General features: G+C 38.4%; 2 protein-coding genes across 6 annotated transcripts in view; one reads left to right on the top strand and one right to left on the bottom strand.

Annotated features, from left to right (window-relative positions):
* Positions 1–2936: 2936 nt before the first annotated feature.
* LOC136843292 (zinc finger MYM-type protein 6-like) lies at positions 2937–3608 on the bottom strand. Its single transcript, XM_067111495.1, has one exon. The coding sequence runs from the start codon at positions 3606–3608 to the stop codon at positions 2937–2939; it is 672 nt and encodes a 223-aa protein (XP_066967596.1).
* Positions 3609–9807: 6199 nt separating this feature from the next.
* The window catches only part of LOC136848656 (protein dimmed-like), a 114605-nt gene continuing 102226 nt past the window's right edge, over positions 9808–22186 (top strand). The window contains exons 1-2 of one of the 5 annotated variants that reach the window (XM_067121115.1): positions 9808–9887; positions 11072–11421. In XM_067121115.1, the coding sequence (XP_066977216.1) occupies positions 11351–11421 (71 nt within the window). In that variant the 5' untranslated portion in view covers positions 9808–9887; positions 11072–11350. The other 4 variants (XM_067121082.1, XM_067121107.1, XM_067121098.1 and 1 more) reach the window with 4 other exon arrangements.

Genomic DNA, 22186 nt, shown 5'->3' with positions numbered 1-22186 from the left:
CTGAGCCGACGTCACAAAAGTTTATCGTAAATTTTTGTAAATTTTCTTTATATGATTTTATAGTAGGTATTCGTGATAGAACTTGTTATTACTTCTCCCAACTAAGGCCTATCTTTCCCGCCTAAATTATCTTTTTGTTTTTTCCCTAGCTAAGATATTAGGAGGTGGCTCGCTACGAAAAGCAAAAGAAATGCCCTCCAGAGTGTCTCGGCAGAGGGTCACAATAACAAGGTCGTTGAGATGGTATGCCAAGGTCCCGTTAGGCCTAAATTTCAAAACAACCTCAAGCAAGTAAGGAAACCCCAAATGGCCGTTTCCTCACAAACAGTTCGAACAATTTCAAAAACAACTGCTGGCGGGTATTTTTTAGGCACAAATTCAAACAACGAAACGAAACAAATGCAGGTATCCAGATTTCATTTAAATATACCAATCATGCATAGTGTTTTACGTTACGATGGAAACGAATTACTTCAAACAACTTGTGTCTTTTGTTATCGTGATTCTCACCGGACATTACACAAAAGAATGAAAAGAGAAATGCTCGCTGCTCGCGTAAATTTACGTTGTTGAACGGCAATTTTATTGTAAAATTACTATTTCAGTTCGCTTGCTACTTCACCGACACGTTTGAATGATTCCCGCTATATAAACAATAACGATCGAATTGCCGACGCGATTTCTAAATTACTTTGTGTACATGAAACAGGTTCGCTTTTCTCGCCTTAGGATTTATGGCTGAACGCATTTTCACACGGTCCGAACACGTAAAATGCCCTTTTCTTAACGATAATAATGCAGATCCGCTTCCTGCCTTGTTGCAACCTTCGCGCCAAACCGCCAATTATGGTAATAGTTCTCATCGCCACATGCCTCGTCTTGTTGAAGAATGAAATGAATCATTATCAATCCTCATTTTAATTAATACTTAATTTTCCGTATTCTTCAAACACTTCAGATTCACAAAGCGTCGCAATGTTACAAAGAAAGCCCTAGTTGATCATGACATTCAATTGTTTGAAATTTTACGTCTTCAAACCACAAGATCGTTAACGCAACTCGTCACTTGAAGTTAGCAATCAAAGACAGACTAATTAAATAAAGCGTCGCCAAAGCAAAAGGTTAACCTTATCAAAAGAATGTTTGAGATAACTTGATTTTAAAACGCCAAATCGTTTCCTCAAACATTCGATTTGGTGTAATGTTAAAAGCACGCAGATCAACTGATTTGCTACCCCAAATCCCATATTTTATCAAATAAATGCAATAATAACAATAAAGAGACGACTTGACTGAGACTTGATCAAGAACGTAAAAGGTAATGAGAACAGCATAACGAAAACAGAAAATGAAGATGAAGAAATGGCTGTTGAACAAAAGATTTACTTAAGAATAAACGTATCCTAACATCCGACGGAGTTTGTACGTGGTTTTCACTCACTGTTAAAGAATTAACATATATAAAGCAGGTCCACCTGACGTGTTACTTCTCCTGAGGCTTGTCCCCGTCGCTCCCCATCTGAGCTGATCGCAAGAACGAGTCCGTCCCTCAGGTGTCCAATGCTTCAGCTTTCAAAAACACCGCCACGAAGACATAGTAAGAGCGAAAAAGGTCTGGTGGACCATCATTTACAGACATAGTCTCCCAGAAATCACAACGCACCCATCCTCTCCAACTGATTCTGTTACTTTCAGAACTGAAGATCAATCTACAGTTACACAAATGTCTTTTCCTGTCCCAAGCTCAAAGTTTATTGGCCTTTACAACCAAACACAGAAAGGGAAATGAAGAATAAGAGTTTAAATAATATATATGAAATATATATACACACAAGATATATGAGAGAGTAGAGATATGGTTATGAGAGGTAAAGAGATATATATATATATATGCAGAGAGAGAGAGAGAGAGATATACAGAGGGAGGCAGAGAGAAATAATGATGATATATATAAATATATAGAGCATAGCAGCATACAGTATATACATGCATACATACAGTATACAGCATATACAGCAGTATAAGGTGCTTCTCCACAGAAAAGCAACAGTTATTCTCGAGTTCTCATAAGTCAGATATACGAAACACGTTGTCAGCAATAGTTGTAAACATGAACATCGTGGTCATTTAAAGCTGGAGAAAAAGTTCATAAAAGTCACAATAACGATAAGATTTATGGCAGTCATCTACCGATCCATCTGTTATGCTCAATCCAACGAGCAAAATAAGCATGCCACAAAGTTTAATTCTATTCAAAGACATTTTACCGAATCCAATGAATCATGATTAACAAGCAATTGCGCCGTGTCAAACATTTGTTACGCGCATAAGGTTATAGTAATACAAACGTCACAAGACGTCGTCAATAATAACATACATACAATATATACAAGTATATATAATATCACACACAACACCTCTGTAACAGCCGAAGGTCCACAAAGAACCACCAGGTAACAGCGGCACGTGCATATGCATGTGGATGAATGTCATGAATTTTCAGAAAAGTATCAAAAATCGTTTACCGCAGTCATATGCCGCGTTCAGCAGAGAGCCTGGTCATAAACAACACTACACCCGCGCCTGCACCGTCATTCGATAAAAAGTACGCCGAGGCATCGGTAATGAATTTGGCCAGCAGCAGATGTTACTGCGTTCAGAGCAACGTTACTTGGCTTTTATCAAAGCAAACGCGAATGCGATTCGTTTTCTTCCTGTGTGCAGCACAGGTTTATCTCGTCACGCTGCTATTTTTCCTTCAAAACGAAAGAACCATCCGATCTCCCAGTAAGTGTCTATTCATTTAACTGTGCCGTTCGCACCCTACAACAAGTTAAAACCCGAAAGGTCAGGTGAAAACAATTTCAAAGTCACACAACGACTCAATGAAATCAAGATTTAAGAGATGATCAGGTTCTGATCCAATGAAGTTTCTTCAAACTTTTTCAGCAAATGGCCTCTTCATCCAACAGTTGTTGTGGCCCTCCATGCTAACTTGGAGTTCTACCCCCACACACACACCTGCCTTCCGTCCATCACTCATTACGCCTAGGAACAGCTTTTTTGGCAGCACTGAATCTCGATACCTTCTTATCATAGCAGTAGCGCCATCTGTTGCACAAGCTAACAAATGTTCTTGAGGAATGTTGTTCTCAAAATAGACCTCAAGTTTTTTGAAGATGGATTCTCCTTTAGTGTCAGTCGTTAATTTCAATGCGAAAAGCATTTCTTGACATATTTCATCTACATCAAGAAACCTCACAAATGCCATCAAAAGAGCAGAATTATCAGGTAAAGTTGATTCGTCGAGTTGAAGCGAGAAATCATTCACCTGCAGTTTTGAGATTAATTGGTTTTCAACATCAGCTGCCATCTCATCAATACGGCGTGATACTGAGGAGTTGCTCAGAGGAATAACACTAGTTACCTCTTGTGGACTCTGATTCATGACTGTTGAAAGCACTACAGCCACTGCCGGCATGATCAGAGATTCACCGATAGTATGAGGCTTACCTGCTTTTGCAATCAAATTTGCTATCTTGTAAGAAGCCAACATCCCTCTGTCTACTTTTGCCACTTTTTGGGTAAACATATGATTCACTGTCATCCTTCCTTGGAACTCATCACGTAATTTCAGTTAAATCTAGCGGCTTGTCTTTCTTGTCTTTATGTGCAGTCTCCAGATGCTTTTTCAGTTTGCTGGGACGCATACTTTCATTTGAGAGTGAGGTCATACACAGCAGGCACATAGGCATTGTAGTATTTTGTGGAGATTCAATGAATCCAAAAGCAAGATATTCGACAGAATACTGTCTGCATTTTTTCTTAGCTGGACTGGTCATGCTTATCTAAAATAAAAAACAAACAAAACTCATTAAAACTCAGTACCGCTATTATTGTCTGGGAAATCATTGCCCTCCACATATTCAAACAAGCAAATAAAAAAGCAAAAGTTATTAGCCATAAAAGATACTCTTACCCCTCCCTCAATAACAAATAAAGTGAATAGATAAATAAAATTCATGACAAGTATGTGTGTGTGTGTACTGAGTGTACATGAAAGAGACTCAGCATACATAAATGTATGTTTGCACAATCATGTAAGTATAAATGTATGTTTGTATGTTATACGTATGTGGATATAAAGTTATCTTTCACAAACCTCTTTAGAACTTAAATCAAGTCTCTTCCTCAAGTCTAGCAACTGAAAGACGGATCTATTATTGAAGAAGAAACAATATAACGGTTATATTATAACCTACATACCGTTGCTGTTAAAATTGTTTATAAACATCTTAATATTGTCGTTCGAAGTTTACCAGTCAGCATAATCTTGATAGTTCAGTCTTACCACTCTGCCATGAGAGAGGGAGAGAGAGAGAGAGAGAGAAAGAGAGAGAGAGAGTTAATGGTTTTTGTCAAGGGTCATAGTTCAGCCTTTACCACTTGTCAGCTAGAGAGTAGAGAGAGAGAGCAAAGAGATTATTGAATATTCTACTGTCTGCAAAAATTACCTGGTATATTGAATTGAATGATGTCTAAACTAAACTCAAGTACACATCGATTTATTTCAAAATATTACACATTTATATATTTTGTGGGTCCTAAATTTTCTGTGGCCCCCCATGGCCCCCCATTTCTCAAATTTTGCCTTGTGGCCCCTGAAAAAATCTCATGGCCCCCAAGGGGGCCATATGGCCCACGTTGAGAAACACTGGTCTAATCAGATCCCTTTAACGGAATCAGCAGAATTCAAGTCTGAAATATCCCGGCTACTTACTTTTCTTGACGACGGATGACGGTCGCCCACGGAGCAAATGAACATAGTACAGTGCTTGGTGGGTGGGTGCGGTGTGTATTTACGCTGGCTGATATTCAGTGGCATAATGAATTTTTCCTAAGCATGTTTGTTGACACTGTTGTCTAACGTGATTAACTTCTGAAGACGGTGGTTGGAACTCCAAACACAGCTGCCTTCGAAGGAAAACGGACATTTCTTTTTCTGAAAAAGCATAAAAACCAATGCAAAGGAAATATTAGCCTTTTTCTCAGCCTTAAAAATCAAATGGTGCCTTGCTATCTGGCTGGATCATTTCCACCTCATGTTATTCAACTCCTCACAGACACCTAGAGTTTAGAGTTGAACATGCTGACCTTGAGCGGTGGCCGCGTTGTTGATATTGTTGCGATAAATGTTATCTGCTAGATTTATTTTTGCCTCATATGGAGCTCAGGTCTTTTATTATCCATAAATATTCTAATTATATTGTTACAGTTTTGTTTGCTTGGTTTCGATTATAGCAGTGGTTCTTAACCTTTTTATTACCAAGCCCCCCCAAACCCCTAAGAGTTGGCTCTTCCCTCCACGCCCCCTCCCTTGCATCTATGAGTAAAATTCCCATCCAGATTCAAAGGAAAAATAAAAAAAAAAGAGAAAGAGAAGGGGTTTCGAGGGACAGGGAAGGAGGTAAATAATTACAAAACATGGTAAGCCCAACGAGTCTAACTAGAGTAGTAGACAATAGGAAACTAACGTTGTAATGAATATAATTAGAGAATTTTTAATTTTTCCCTGGGGCTCGCGCCTCCCCTGGAAACTGCTGACGCCCCCCTAAGGGGGTCGCGTCCCCCAGACTTAGAACCGCTGGATTACAGTGTCAATCGGAAAGTTTCACTCATGAAATTTTCCTGGTAAGGAAAAATAAGCAACAAAAACAAGATTTGTAGCAGTGCATTTTCACGCAGGACACAAAGGATGAGATTAAGCAGATTTATTCCGGGGCAAATGTTTGAAATGTCAGTGCCTCAACAGGGTGTTCCTATTCTATTGCTCTTAATAGCTTGATTAGAGAATGAGGTGAAAGGGAGATCAGTCAGGATATATACACCACTTTCAGTTTTTTGAATGAAAAAAAAAAAACTCAGCTGTGTGGATGTAATATATGACAATGGACAAAACTCAAAATTATATAGCTGGGAGTTTTTTAGAGTCTGTTTAGGAATGGAATATGGAATGGAATATAGAGTTTAGACCAAAGGCCAAGCACTGAGACCTATGAGGTCAATTAGCGCTGGAAAGGAAACTGAGAGTAAGTAGGTTTGAAAGGTGTAACAAGAGGAAAACCTCGCAGTCATGAATCAATTGTTAAGGGAGGGTGGAAAGTAAGGTGGAAGAAAGAGAATATGAAAGGAGATACAGTAAAAGGAACGAAAGAGGTTGCAGCTAGCGGCCGAAGGGACGCTGCAAAGAACCTTAAGTAATGCCTACAGTGCACTGTATGAGGCGCACTTAAGGCACTAACCCTCTACGGGGAAGTAGATTAGGAGACGAAGGTTATCGGGAAGAATGGGTTCTTTGCAGATCTGTTTACGACAAAATAACACAGTTGCTGGAGCTAAATTATTCGAGTTTTGAACAGATGTGAGGTACACGGGTCACATTTGGAAAATTTATAAAGCAAAACGCAAGTAGATTCTGTCGTCAGATTTTACTGTACACAGATCGTTTTAGGTCTTTGAAATACAAGACTTGAATTAGTTACATACAAAATGGTTAATCCTAACCAATCTTCTCGCCTAACCCCTGAAAACGAATATCTAAACTGAAACTTGGCCTTGGTTTGCTTTGGTGACTGGTACTTACCACCATTCCTACTATTCAAAGCCAAAAGGAGTCAACTGAATCTGCTTCGGTTATTAAAGTCTAGTCTGTGATGCGGGAACAAGGCAGGCTTTTTAAAATCTCAGACATAGGCCTATTAACAAGCATAATGTCCCGTAATATTTTACCACTAAATGAAGGAACTAAGTACAAAATATCCACATGGTTCAAAACTCTACATAATTTAAGCAGGCACACACATATGTAAATATAAGTATATATATACATATGAAAATTTCCTTACAATTTATGGCTTTAACCTTTTGACAAACCAATTTTCTGTCATTCAAATGCACAGATGATTTTAGTGGAGAGAGGAGGACCAAGAACTGCGCGAAGTGAGAGTTGGTTCTCATCGTGGAGTCAGTCACCGAACAGGATGTCAGTTAAAAGCAAAAGAATTTTCTAATATAAGAGACCATTGTAAAAAGTGCAAGACATCATTTTCATACGAGGATTTTAATATTATCGCCCAAGCACCAAATGAATAATCTCTCCACGCTGGAATCTTTTAACTCGCAAGCAGGATGTTCCTTCCCTCAACAGCCAGAACTCTTCCACTGTTTTATATGTAGCCTAAGTCGACGTCGTCCTCCTGAGAACGGAGAATGTCGCTCAGTTCTTTGCTCTCATAGAGTTAGGTACTAAACGTTCTTATCCTATAATTTTATATATATATATATATATATATATATATATATATATATATATATAGAACAGGGAATATAAATATATATATATATATATATATATATATATATATATATATATATATATATATATATACTGTATATATATATCTTCCACTGTTTTATACATAGCCTAAGTCGACGACATCGTCATCCTGAGATCGGAGAATGTCACTCAGTTCTTTGCTCTCATAGAGTTAGGTACTAAACGTCCTTATTTTATAATTATATATATATATAATATATATATACTGTATATATATACATATATATATATATATATATATATATATATATATATATATATATATATATATATATATATATATATATAATTATAAGATAAGAACGTTTAGTACCTAACTCTATGAGAGCAAAGAACTGAGCGACATTCCCTAACTCTCAGGAGGACGACGTCGACTTCAGCTATATATAAGACAGTGGAGGAGTCCTGGCTGTTGAGGGAAGGAACATCCTGCTTGCGAGTTAAAAGATTCCAGCGTGGAGAGATTATTCATTTGGTGCTTGGGCGATAATATTAAAATCCTCGTATGAAAATAATATATATATATATATATATATATATATATATATATATATATATATATATATATATATATATATATATATATATATATATATTTATATATATATATATATATATATGACGTTGGGTGTTAGCATACAGTTTTTTTAGCAGCAAAAACGTTCAAAAAAACGTTACTTTTTTTGCGCTGCTTTCAAGCTGAAATTCCCCGCAGGAGGGTAGTGCTGTCAGTGCACCTCATGTGGTGCGCTGTAGGCATTACTTAGGTTCTGTGCAGAGTTCCTTCTGTCCCTAGCTGCAACTCCTTTCATTCCTTTCACTGTACCTCCGTTCATATTCTCTTTCTTCCATCTGACTTTCCACCCTCTCCTAACAATTGATTCATAGTGCAACTGCGAGGCTTTCCTCCTGTTGCACCTTTCAAACCTTTTTACTGTCAATTTCCGTTTCTGCGCTGATGGCCTCTAGGGGCCAACGCTTATCCTTTGGCCTAAATTCTATATTCTATTCTTTTCTATTCAAGCTGAAATTGGCTAATAGGGTAAAAAATTTGCCGGTTTTGACAAATTTCGGGACGTTCTTAATGAGCATATCTTAGAAATGACGAGATTATAAGAGCCAAGATAGCGAGGAGCGGTAAGAGTGAAGGTGGCCCTGGACAGAGCGACTGTCAGTCTAAACGCAGAGTTAATCACCCGCAGACTTTCTTTAGTGTAAAAATTTAATACACATGGCCTTTCGAGAAGTCTGCCTAGCTATCTCTGTTCGTCACCTCTCACAGGGTGATAGATTTAGGGTTGTCTGGTGCGATATTAAACGCAGAAATAATATAGGGACACACGTGGTATTGTATGAAATATATTCGTCTGTTTATCTATTTTCCATCTAATCTATCTATCTATCTTTTATCTATATATGCATATGTATATGGTTATAGATATGTTTACATACATCTCTCTCTCTCTCTCTCTCTCTCTCTCTCTCTCTCTCTCTCTCTCTCTCTATATATATATATATATATATATATATATATATATATATATATAATATATATATGTATATATATATATATATATATATATATACATACTGTATATTATATATATAATATATATATGCATAGGTATATATATATATATATATTAATTTATATATAATATATAATACATATTATATATGTGTTTATATATATATATATATATATATATATATATATATATATATACATATATATATATATATATACACATATATATATATAAACGTAAGCATACGTTTATAAATAAAGTGTGGATGGCGTGTGCTCATACCGGAGGCTAGTTTTGGAGTTCAAGGTGACAGTCTTTTCGTCCCATGTCTCCTATGAACCTGCGAGTTCATTTGGAGGCAATTATCGGACTTCCTTCCGTGGCTGACAGCATTGCGTTCAGCAATATATATTTGAAAGCCAAGTAAAATGACTTAATATTAATATTTTCTCGTTCAACCAGGCGGCTTTCCTCGTTAAAAAACAACCTCTGAACGCTTTAGGTTTTATACTTTGATTCCCTTAATTACCTAAGATTTTTCAGACAGGTTTGCATTCAAGAATTTTCAAGATGCCAAATTTACTTAACAGCATTCGCATTAATTACTTTGTGATGTCAGCTGTGTATGTTCGAGGAAAGATACTTGCATCGGGAAAGGAGATATCGCCATGATGACTTCTCTCGCTGTAGCTGCAACAGCGTTGAGGTAACAGGACCCGAACTGGAATTTCTGGAAAGGGGGTTTGGTCTCTTGGTGCGAAAGGTAGTTTTAAGTTGTAACGGCAGTGACCGAATCGAGCCGGTGCAGCATAAACAGCAGAGCCAGCAAGAACAGCACGGAACTTTAGCAGAGATAGTGGTGGGACCACCACCGCTACCTGCCTACCAGTTGAGCTTGTCAGACTTGTTCGTGGACTATGGTGGCAGTGGAACCACCCGATTTCAGCTTAGCGGCGGCCAGGTAAATGAGCCTCTAGTCAGTGTGCTCGAAACCCTCAGTGTGCGTAGACGTCGGGATACCGCTGCCGTCCAATTGTTATCCGTCCATCGTGATTTTTATCTCTAGGTACGGTGGGAAAGTACGTTTCAACTTTTATTGCTTATCTAATACAGTGTTATTCGACGGTGTTAAGGAAACTGCTCAAGCAAAGCGGAACTTTAACTCGGGTTTCAGAAAAAATGACCCGTTCCGCGTACTAGAACTGTAGACTTGTCACACGCTGATAGAACTGTTGCTCGCTTCGAAAATATGTGGCCACCGAATTAACCCTGCAGAAGGGACTTGAAGAAACAATGAGTAAAGGGAATGGAAAGAGATGTTAGGAGAAGAGATCTTTCCAATAACTGATGCGGAATGAGCAAGTGAAAGCTCAACAGCATGACTTCTCGTGCGCTCGCGCATACACACGTCTAAAGCAATCTGTCTGTCAAGCTATCTATCTGTCTGTCGATCTATTCTTTTATTTATTTTCCGTTTTTGTGTGATCTTGTAAACTTGGATCTGACATTCATGAAGTGCGTGCAATAGAAAGAGGGTCGGATTCGACGTCAATTATGAAGAAACATGAAAGGAGCGACCTGCGGAATTTGAGTAACGGGCTGAGAGATATACATTAATTAATCTTTATAATTTATATATATGCTATTTATTCAAATGTTCAGAAAGCGTGTGCACTGGAGAGAGAGAGAGAGAGAGAGAGAGAGAGAGAGAGAGAGAGAGAGAGAGAGAGAGAGAGAGAGAGAACTACTTTACAAATTGAAATTTAGATCAGATTCACGGCGGGAACTAAAAAAGGATGGAGAATAATTTTCATTAATTCTTAATGTGTGTTTATGAGAGAGAGAGAGAGAGAGAGAGAGAGAGAGAGAGAGAGAGAGAGAGAGAGAGAGAGAGAGAGTTGGTGTAGGTGAGCAAGAGAGAGAATAGATGGGAAACCCTCTTAATGTTGTGCCGGCAGTAGCCTAACTAAAAACGCTTACTCAAGATTTCATTCCCAAGACGATACTGTTCTTAGTCTCTGTCTCGTGTCTCTTTGCTTTCCACACGAACACAGGTCATGAAAACAACCATTTTCACGCACTAGAAGCACGAAGGTGTTCATTAAGGCTTTGGCCGGTACTCCTCTTAACTGGTTGTTTTCACAGATTTTGTTGGTGGGCCTCACCTTGCAAAGCGCTCTCCCTCCCTACTTGACCAGAAAACCAGAAGAGGACTTGGAACTTTCATGTCGTGATCTTAAGGAAAAAACACATTCCACTAAAAACGAGTTGGATGATTTTCACTGGGAGGAACTGAACTGCACGAACAATGGAAAAGATGACTCTCAATAAACAATGTTGGTCAAACTGACTCTAGAGATGTATTAGTTGAAAAAATAATCTTCTGATCGTGAATTGTTAGCGAGGTAACAAAGCTGACACCAAATGTTGGAGAGATCGACGCAAATAACCAGTACAACAAGTGGGAAAGCAAGCGCGAGGACTCCGTCAAACAGGTAAAATCTTTTCGACAGTTCTTTATTCTTTATGTTGCTCTGCAAGCTTTCTCTCAACAGTTTCACGAATAATTGTTATGGTTGTACTGGAATGGAATGGCAGCGTTGTATGAAGAGACGAACGTGACCTTTAGACAATGACAGCGTTAAACACTGCCTCGCCTGCAGGAGAAACCTGCGTGACAATCGGCAGCAGTAAACTATATAATATCAAACTTCAACAATGGCCGTTTCCGCCAAACAGGGGATGGTGCCGGAAAAACGCGAGACATCGGTCACCGGCGCCTTCATACTTTACCCTGCTGAGTTGTGGACAAGTTCCCTGAGCAGAAATTTTCCCCAACATAAGCAAATAGCAGCACCAATCCCGTAGGGGGGTAGTGCCGTCAGTGCACCTCATGCGGTGCACTGTAGGCATTACTTAAGGTTCTTTGCAGCGTGCCTTCGTCCCCGGGCTGCAACCCCTTTCCTTCCTTTTACTGTACCTCCTTTCACATTCTCTTTCTTCCGTCTTACTTTCCACCCTCTCCCAACAACTGATTCAGAACTGCGAGTTTTTCCTCCTGTTACACCTTTCAAACCTTTTACTATCAATTTCTGTTTCAGCGCTGAATGACCTCATAGGTCCCAGTGCTTGCACTTTGGCCTAAATTCTATATTTCTATATTCAACTGAATTCAGTACCGGCACCAGCCCGGAATTCTAATATTACAGCAGCGCTTCATCCCCCAAAACACACACACACACACACACACACACACACCTTTTACTAATGCGTGGGGAATTAAACATATGAATAAGAATCTGTCGATATTAACGCATCTGAATTTTGTCTCATAGTGCATTCATGAAGTGAGGGTGAAGGAAAGCAAACATGAATAATGAGACACACTGAGATACTGTCAGTTCACATCCGTCTTGCACACGCGATCACGTTTGCTGCTTATTAAGACGATCGGTTTCTAATACCCGTTTCCCACCAACTCTCCAGCATTTCGAAGATCTTCCTCTCCGCCTTCCCAGTAATGCTAAAACGGCTTTCACTAATTTATCGTCCTCTAGGCTCTCCACGTGACTGAACCATCGCGAAACATCGACTCACCATTTGATCTATGTTAGTCTTTTTACTTTTTCGATGGATCTCCACATTTCTCACACTTTCGTCCTATTTTTTTTCTTTCAGTTGCAATAAACAGTCTGTCTCACTCAATTCCATCAAGAAGATTTGGCATAACAATCTTTTCTTTAATTCCAGTGTTGCTTCCCGTAAACGTTCCGTTTCTTCTTAATCTTTGACATACACCCTGCTACCTATCTAGTTTATTTTGTAAGTCGCAACTTCACCTTACCTACCAGTGTTGTTATATGTATATACATATACAACACATACATAAATGTGTGTGTATGTATGTGTATATGCACATGCATACATATGTATATATTTACATTATATATATATTATTTATATATATTATATATATATATATATATATATATATATATATATATATATATATATATATATATATATATATATAATATATATATATAATGCATGTGCGATAATAAAAGGACGAGTAAGTGAGCAGGTGTTTTCAAGACTCGGCTTAAATTCCAGTTTGGGACAAGTGTTTGAATAAGGAAATTAATTTTTTTTTCCTCCCCAATCTGTGCAGACTCATGATGTACCCTTAGAAAGAAGCATTCTTTCCCCGTCTTTCACAAACTCCAAATGTTTGATCATGCTTTCAGATGGCATCGTCTCAAGTTCACAACCAGCCCAACCTTGCGGATGGCTAACCCTGCATTTTGTATGGCCATTCGCATAGTCTCTGGTACGGCTGGATTTGCAATATTCTGAAATACTCAGTTTTACAAAATATTTCTCCTGATGACCAATTACAATTTAAATGCTTTGACTTTTGCAAAAAAAAAAAAAGCTAGTTCAGCACTTTGTATTGTTTGATTTGGTCCTTTTGTAGTTCCTGTTGTATCAGTATCCAAAGGAATCATGGCAGCAGTTCAACAACAATCCTGATAATGTGAAACAATGGCCCCACAGAGCACAGTTATCCTTCGCATACTAGGTTTCAAAGCTTGAATGATGTTTATGTTAATAAAGTTATCACAGTTCTTAAACAGGTAAATTTTTTTAAAAGTTAGTACATTAGGAAGGAGTCTCCTGATAATTTATTATAAAAGATTAAAATCACACTTTGTAATACGATATGATGTTCTTAAACAGGTAAATTTAAAAGTTAGCACATTAGGAAGGAGTCTCCTGATAATTTATTTTAAAAGATTAAAATTACACTTTTTAATACGATATGATGTTTGTTAAAACTCTTCTACGACAGATTCATGCATGACATCATAGAGTTCTTGCCCAGATAAACCTATCCAAAACATACTTTTGGTCTCCTTAACAACTGCTTTTACAAAAAGGGAGAAACGCAAAAACTTTCTACTTTTGTAATAGTTCAAGAGAGGGAAAAACCATACGGATCAAAAATGCACTTACCAGTGCAGGCTTCAGTGTTGTTCCAGCTCATCACCCACTGGCGATCTATTCTGAAATGTATGATGCAGTGTAAATATAAATAAATATATATTATTGTTACTTTCTATTTATATTTTAATGTAGATCTGTACAAAGGAATAGCTGGATTTTACCTTTATGCCTCTTAATTCACAACACTTCCGCACTGTTTCAGCATGACAACTTCTAGTTGTTTCAAGATAATTTTAAATGCCCCTCTGAGGCAGTGACACCTTCCTGACTCTTCTCAATCTTCCTCTAGGCACTACCTAGATTCAGCCAGCCTTGTGCTGGCACGGGCTCTTCCTTGGAGGCACATTCTAATATCCTGTCACCTACAGTGCTCCCTCTGTTTTTTTGTTGTAAGTTTGATGCATTATTATTGTTATTTTGCTACATTAATGTTGTTTTTATAATTTCAGAATTATTCTTAAATCTTAAAATGGATGTAAATCTTAAAATGAGTGTGATATATATCTTGAACTCATTCATTTGTAATTTTGTATTGTCAGTTTTCTGAATTCAAAAAAGTTCATAACCAAAACTCACTGAATTCTTATTTGGAAATCTTGCCTCTCCTTTCACCAATACTTTTAATTCCTTGTTCTTCTGCAATCTCAGTACACTACTTGCTGTTCCTTTTCGCTAATAATAGAAGTAGGGAAAAGTTAAGTATACCTTAGTTTAACCAGACCACTGAGCTGGTTAACAGCTCTCCTAGGGCTGGCCCGAAGGATTAGACTTATTTTACGTGGCTAAGAACCAACTGGTTACCTAGCAACGGGACCTACAGCTAATTGTGGAATCCGAACCACATTATAGCAAGAAATGAATTTCTATCACCAGAAATAAATTCCTAATTCTTCATTGGCCGGCCGGAGACTCGAACTCGGGCCTAGCACAGTGCTAGCCGAGAACTTATTATAGAGAGTAAGAGCATACGTTATACTAGTTGTACTTAGGTATCTAAATCTCAAGAACAAAAACTGTATGAAAGCAATTGTGTAATATCGAGCAATAACAGTACCCAGAGGGAGACAAAAAAGATGAAATCAAAGATTTAAAGCAGGCTAAAATAACTGAAAATAACCACATGACAAAAACACGTTGATAATATCAATAAAAGGAATCGAAAAGAGAAAATAAAGGTACACAAGAAAATAAAGATGAGAACACAATCACAAAGGAAGAGTAACACATGACATTTGATGACTGGTTATTTCCTTCACCCCAGCCCTTGCACAACCCCTTCCCCCCACCCCCCACCCCCAAAAAAGAAAATAAACTAACAACCATTTCAAGTTCACCGGAAACTCCACAAGATTCTTTATTCACTTATTAAAATCATATTATCTGAAGGAAAAACAGCAAATAACTAACTATCCAGACAAGTTGTCTTCAATGATTCCAGACCTTCAGCCCGGGCCTGACAATCATTTGTTTTTAAATTTTCATAGATGTCACTGTTGTCTTATTTTTAACGTTGGAATATTTTTTACTTAATTATTAGGACCTTCATTTCTTATATAAATAACTTTATATAAATGAGGAGACATGTACACTTGGAAAAAAATATGAGGTTTATTTACAAAAATACAGGCGTTATGTTGAGAAGAGACAAACAGAGAGTATCTGATTATTTTATAGGATGAGACCAGACCGAATCGTACCTTACTTTCTCTCTATCAATAATAAGTCTCCGTAGGGGGGTACGTCAGTGCACCTCGTGCCGTGCACTGTAGGCATTACTTAAGGTTCTTTGCAGCGTGCCTTCGTCCCCTAGCTGCAACACCTTTCATTCCTTTCACTGCACCTCCGTTTATATTCTCTTTCTTCCATCTTGCTATCCACCCTCTCCTAACAATTAATTTATAGTGCAACTGCGAGGTTTTCCTCCTGTTACACCTTTCAGCGCTGAATGGCCTCTTTGGTCCAAGCGCTTGGCCTTTGGCCTAAATTCTATACTCTTCTATTCTATTCTATAATAGTAACAATTATTAGAGTAAGAATGTATCGAGAGTTCTGGCAGATGGTATGAACAAAATTATAAAAGGAGTCTTCATCTAGCAGGAAATGTGAGGCAGACAACCAAAAGAACAGTGAATTAAAAGGAATGAATTCTAAGGCCTCCAGTGTTTTTAACCAAAACTGGAGAAGATAAGTGTCCACTAACTGTCTTTGCAAGTCACCTACAGATGGTTTGGTATTTGGAACTTGAGTATGAAAGATTAAGTAAGGGACTTCTGTTGGCTGTCTCCATTGCCATCAAACATCATTTAACTGCCAGTTCACAAAATGGAAAGTATAAGGAATGAAGATATTAATCTCAGAACTGAGTCTGCCTTCAAGGACCCACTGGCCCTCGATTTGTAATTTTCAGAGCCAAGGAACCAGCATGGGAGAAGGAATTGTTGGCGCAAAGGGTGTATGTGTGTCGAACATTTTAGCATTAGGCCGCATGAACAAGGAAGAAAAGTAGAAATGAGAAAGGCAACGTTACATTAGTGAAAGTTTGGATGGGAAAGGCATGCGAAAAGAGGAATAAAAATGGGGGAAGGATGTTGTTTGCAAGAAAATGCATGCTAAAAGACTGCTCAATATGTTATTACAGGTCTTATTCTTCTTGAAAAACCTCTGATGCTGTCATTCCTGAGCAATTTTTTGAAAAGGTTTGTGTAAGAAACCAATAACCTTTGGGTACACTGTGCACAAGAGTAAACCAAGGGGAACTTACGCAGGCCTATTTCTAAGTACTCTTCAGTGCCATTACAAAAATCAAACTTTTTTTTTTTTTTATCTAGGAATAGAGTTTCTACTGACTCAGAACATATAGTGCTTTGCTAGCAGTGAATGGTGAAACATTGAATTTGGAAGACTTTGGGCTGGAACCTGCAGACAGAACATGTCTCCAGAAAGATATCGAATGAGTCTTTCTACTTATATGTCGGATCATCATCATCCAACAACCCCTAGTTTGAAGAGGGCCAGAATTTCAGGGAGATTTACTGGGCTAGGGAGATCTGAGATTAGCAGCATCATCTTTCCTCATAATATCTCCGTAAGGGGGTAGTGCCGTCAGTTCACCTTATGTGGTGCACCATACGCATTACTTAAGGTTCTTTGCAGAGTCCCTTCGGCCCCTAGCTGCAGCCTCTTTCATTCCTTTTTCTGTAACTCCGTTCATATTCTTTTCTTCCATCTTACTTTCCAACCTCTGTAACAATTGTTTCACAGTACAACTGCGAGGTTTTCCACTTGTTACACCTTTCAAACCTCCTTACTGTCAATTTTCCTTTCAGAGTAGAATGACCTCATAGGTCCCAGTGCTTGGCCACTGGCCTAAATTCTATAATCTAATTTCAGTCCAACTAACATTCCACCCACTCAGAGCTAAGGCCTGGTTAGTTGCTATGTAGTATCAAGATCATCCAAACCCGCTAACTCCAAAGTGGCTAAAATTTCCAAGAGACTGACTGGGCTGAAGAAGTCCATGATTAGCAGCAGGACCTACCTATTCTCGAAATCCTATGAACAGCTATCCTTGCTCCCACACATAAAGCTAAGACCTGATACGTTGCCAATTGGTTATTATTTTCATTAAAATATTTTGGCATCAAGTAAAGGGACACTCTTGAGAAATAACCAGACACAACAAAAAATTGGTATTGGACCTCTCCTGTGGTCTGTTGGAGGCAAGATAGGGTACTCCACACCAGGGATTTTCAAAACAACAAGGAACAAGGAATTCTCTCTGTAACCCCCTTGAAAACTTTGCTCAATAAACTGTCTCTGTTAAGGCATGAATTTCACAATTTAAGCTTCACTTTCTTAAACAAATAACTTTCAGCTTTCCATTTAGGGTCCGAACATTTTTTGTAAGAACTGGATAATCTGGAAACGTTAAAAAAAGGGGTTGAGTGGGAATTTCACGTCTTTACACATTGCTGACTGGCATAACTCTGAAGCTTTGAAGTCCACTTATTTAGAGCCTTATTGGTGAAAGCTGAATGCCAAAAGAAGTGAGTATTGGAGAATACTGTCAACTGTCATCTTTTTGTTAAAAGACAGGAGGAGCTGATGTTGCTCGTCTTAAGTAGACCCTTTGGCATAACTTTTCCATTCACTGCTGCTTTGTACTGATGGTGGACCACCTCCTTAGGACACTGGCAGCATTAGCATGGAGTGAAGTGAGGAAGTTCTAGAGCTTAAAAATCATGGGGTTAATAAAGTTTTTCAAGTTAATCCAGGTGAAGCTACTGAGACTTGCTCCAAATGATCTTGCTGAGGTTAGTCAGATGCCAAGAAGAAAGGGGTTACAACAATATAATTGAAAAACACTTGTTATAGCTATTAATATTCCTTATAAACAGGTTTCTAATGCTAGAATGATGATTGGAAATTGTAGCTTCTTAAAACTTTATATTTGACATCCTCAGGAGGACTAGTGCAAAACATATAGTTTAATTTCTTCCCTGTAGAACACTGCATGTAAATATGCTGAGTCCCTGTTAATTCAACTTATTATATAAACATTGTATATGTTATGGTTATGAATAATCCCCAAATGACATATGAGGCTCTTATACTATGGCCAATGGCTACAACATTTTTCACTCTATATATGCATATATATACATATATATACATATATATATATATATATATATATATATATATATATATATATATATATATATATATGTATATATAAAGAAAATAGTAGTACTCCCATCCTCTGCATAGCATGAAAGTCATCAAATGGGAATAACAAACCCATATCCCATACTTAATACTGCAAAAAGCAGAGTAAGAATAAGAGACTGATTTTTGGGGCACTGCATATGAATGCATGTGGTACTGATAAGTGGAAATGTACTGTATAACAGCTGATTTGTTTAGGGAAGAAAAGTTGGATGTTTTGGCAGTCAACAAGACAAATGTGAGAAGGGACTGTGTACAGGAATGTAAAGGACAAAGAGTAATTGCGTCTTGGGTAGCTGGATGGCGCAGATATAGGCAAGGAATAAATAACGCCGTGTCAGGTAAACTCTTGGGACAAGTGAAAGAGGACTAAGAGGCTTGTTTGAGGGTTGTGTGGGTAATATTGAGAATAGCAGGAGAAAATTGTTTAACAGTAAGCGTATATGGTTCAGTAATAAAAAGAGCATTTGTAAATGGGAATGTTTTTGGGTTTGTAGAATATGAAAGGGTGATTGTAATAGATTATTTTGTGCACAGCTATATGGTACAGGAAGAGAGAAAAAAATTGCTTGATTTGAAGTTTTTGAGATAAATTAAAGTGAAGCGAGTCTTGGAACCTTTTTTGGAAAAAGGGTTGGCTGCTGAAAATGCAAGATTTAAAATGAAGATTCATAACAATACTTGGGACAGATAAAATTTAAAATGGAGATTCATAACAATACTTGGGACAGATAAAATGGTGAGGATAAGTGTTTACCATGTTTCATGGTAGTATGGACTAAAAGAGCAAGTTGATGTATGTAACAGTGAGAAGGGGAGGGATTGGAGTATACTGGATTATTATTTTGGTTGAAGTGAAAATTTTAAGTTTTGCAGGTGTACAAGTACAGGAAGAAGGATAAAGTCAGTAAGTGGTAGAATGAGGAAATGATAAGTTTAGTAAAGAAATAAAAAAGTTCTTGATGTGCAATTGCATGACAGAATTGAGCATGCACAGGTAAGTAGGGGAATGCGATTTGGTAGTCGAGAAGAAAGTGAGAGAGAGAGAAAAAAGTCAAGTAATGACAACAGAAGGGAGAAAGTACGCAAGAATCTGAGGGACAATGAGAAGCGGATGTAAACCATCTAGATGGTAAAACCGTGACTGAAATTTTTGGAGACAACAACATTGATGTTGGCCCTGTTTTGAGTTTTTTAAAGGGCTTTTGCGGTTTTTATGAAAATATCTTATAATTTTATACAGGTGTCTTTTTACCTTATTTTTGGCAATTTTAATTCCATTAGAAATTAAATCTCCCCGTTTTACCTTTTTTAACACTGACTTTAGAATGTCTATTATAAACTCATTATATATATCATTTCCATTTTCATTCGTTCTCATCATAGCGCTGAATGACCCTATGGGTCCCAGTGCTTGGTTTATGCCTAAATCACATTCCATTTCATTCCATTCCACAATGATCGGGTGCTCACTGACAGCTCACATCCAGATATTAAACAGTCCTGGTCTAAGGCCCACTTCTATAAATTAGCCATTCTTCCATTTGCAGTTTAACACATTTTTATTTATCAAGAACTTGTCTGGCATTCGTCCTGTATACCCTACACATTACCTTGTTATTAGTTCTTCCCCAGTATCGGGGTAGCGCCATCAGTGCACCTCATGGGGTGCACCGTAGGCATTACTCAAGGTTCTTTGCAACGTCCCTTCGGCCCCTAGCTGCAACCCCTTTCATTCCTTTTACTATATCTCCATATCTTTCTTCCATCTTGCTAACCACCCTCTCCTAAAAATTATTTCATAGTGCAACTGCGAGGTTTTCCTCCTGTTACACTTTTCAAACCTACTTACTCTCAGTTTCCTTTCCAGCGCTGAATGACCTCATAGGTCCCAGTGCTTGGCCTTTGGCCTACACTCTGTATTCCATTCCATTCTATTAGGTCTGTCATAAGCTTTTTCCAGGTCCTTGTGTCACGTATAGTTTTTTCTTTTGCTTTCAACCTTCTCACATATTTGTACAATAGCAAACACAAGCTGTACTTACTCTCTTCCATATCTTCACCCGTACTATTTTTCTGTCAATCCTTTTGTCATCTGTTTCACTTTCTCAATCAAAATCCAACCATATACCTCCCCTAGTAAAGCAAGTAATTCCATGACCTCATAATCTTGCAGGGTTCTATATGACCTTTATCCCTATGCCATGGAAATCATTTCTCTCACACATTCCCTGAGGACCTTTGTATCACCTATACATCATACTTTACTGCAGCATCTCACTTGTAATTTCGCCGTCTTCTGGTGTCTTGACATTCTTTAGCCTCGTAATTACCCCTTTTACATTCTTAACAGTCACTTCCACGAGCATTGTCAAACTTGCACTGTTCCCACTTTCGAGTCCTTCAGTTGTACCTCTTCATTTTCCATTCAGCAAAACTACAACGTACTCCCTCCATTGACCTGGGGGTAAATGCGTTTCATACAGCATCTCTGTATTTGCATTATATTTGAGATCCATCTGTTCATTAAGCTCTTCCTCTGCATCTGCTTCCTTGCGGGACAACTTATTCTTCCTAAAGATCTTACTCAACTTCTCGCTATTTTTATAAAAGGAAACTAATTTTCCGGTTTTGTCCGTCCGTCCGCACTTGACTCTGTCGGCACTTTTTCCTGTCTGCACTTTTTCTGTCCGCCCTCAGATCTTAAAAACTACCGAGGCTAGAGGGCTGCAAATTGGTATGTTGATCATCCACCCTCCAATCTTCCAACATACCAAATTGCAGCCCTCTAGCCTGAGTGGTTTTTATTCTATTTAAGGTTAAAGTTAGCCATAATCGTGCTTCTGGCAACGATTAGGATAGGCCACCACCGGGCCGTGGTTAAAGTTTCACGGGCCGCGGCTCATACAGCATTATACCGAGACCATCGAAAGAGATCTATTTTCGGTGGCCTTGGTTATACGCTGTAGCGGCGGTACAGAAAACTCGATTGTGCCGAAGAAACTTCGGTGCATTTTTTACTTGTTCTCTCTCTCACTTTCTTCTGAACTGCGCTGTTCATCCGCCAGCATCCCTGCACATGATATTTTCTTCCGAGCGCCGCACCACAAGTTACTTTCGTCTTCTTCATCAAATCCCCGTAGGGTGGTGGGGAGTGCCGTCAGTGCACCTCGTGCGGGGCACTGTAGGCATTACTTAGGGTTCTTTGCAGCGTGCTTTCGGCCCCTAGCTGCAACCCTTTTCGCTCCTTTTACTGTACCTCCTTTCATATTCCTTCTTACACCTTACTTTCCACCCTCTCCCAACAACTGATTTACTGTCAATTTCCGTTTTCAGCGCTGAATGACCTCATAGGTCCCAGTGCTTGGCCTTTGGCCTAAATTCTGTATTCAGTTCAGCTCCTTCACCAAATCTTTCATTTCCCGACCCCACTCTTACTTCTGTTATTATACCGTCTCCTGACTGTGTCAGAACCCCAGGCACTCCTTGCCGGCCTGATGATCTCATCACTGTGCGTTGTGCTGT

The sequence above is a fragment of the Macrobrachium rosenbergii genome, chromosome 2 (genome assembly GCF_040412425.1).
Source record: "Macrobrachium rosenbergii isolate ZJJX-2024 chromosome 2, ASM4041242v1, whole genome shotgun sequence".
Taxonomy (NCBI): Eukaryota; Metazoa; Arthropoda; class Malacostraca; order Decapoda; family Palaemonidae; genus Macrobrachium; species Macrobrachium rosenbergii.
This window is presented reverse-complemented; position numbering and strand designations above follow the sequence as displayed.

Coding starts and splice junctions, on each gene's coding strand:
- LOC136843292 (XM_067111495.1), bottom strand. CDS start 3,608: ATGACAGTGAATCATATGTTTACCCAAAAAGTGGCAAAAGTAGACAGA.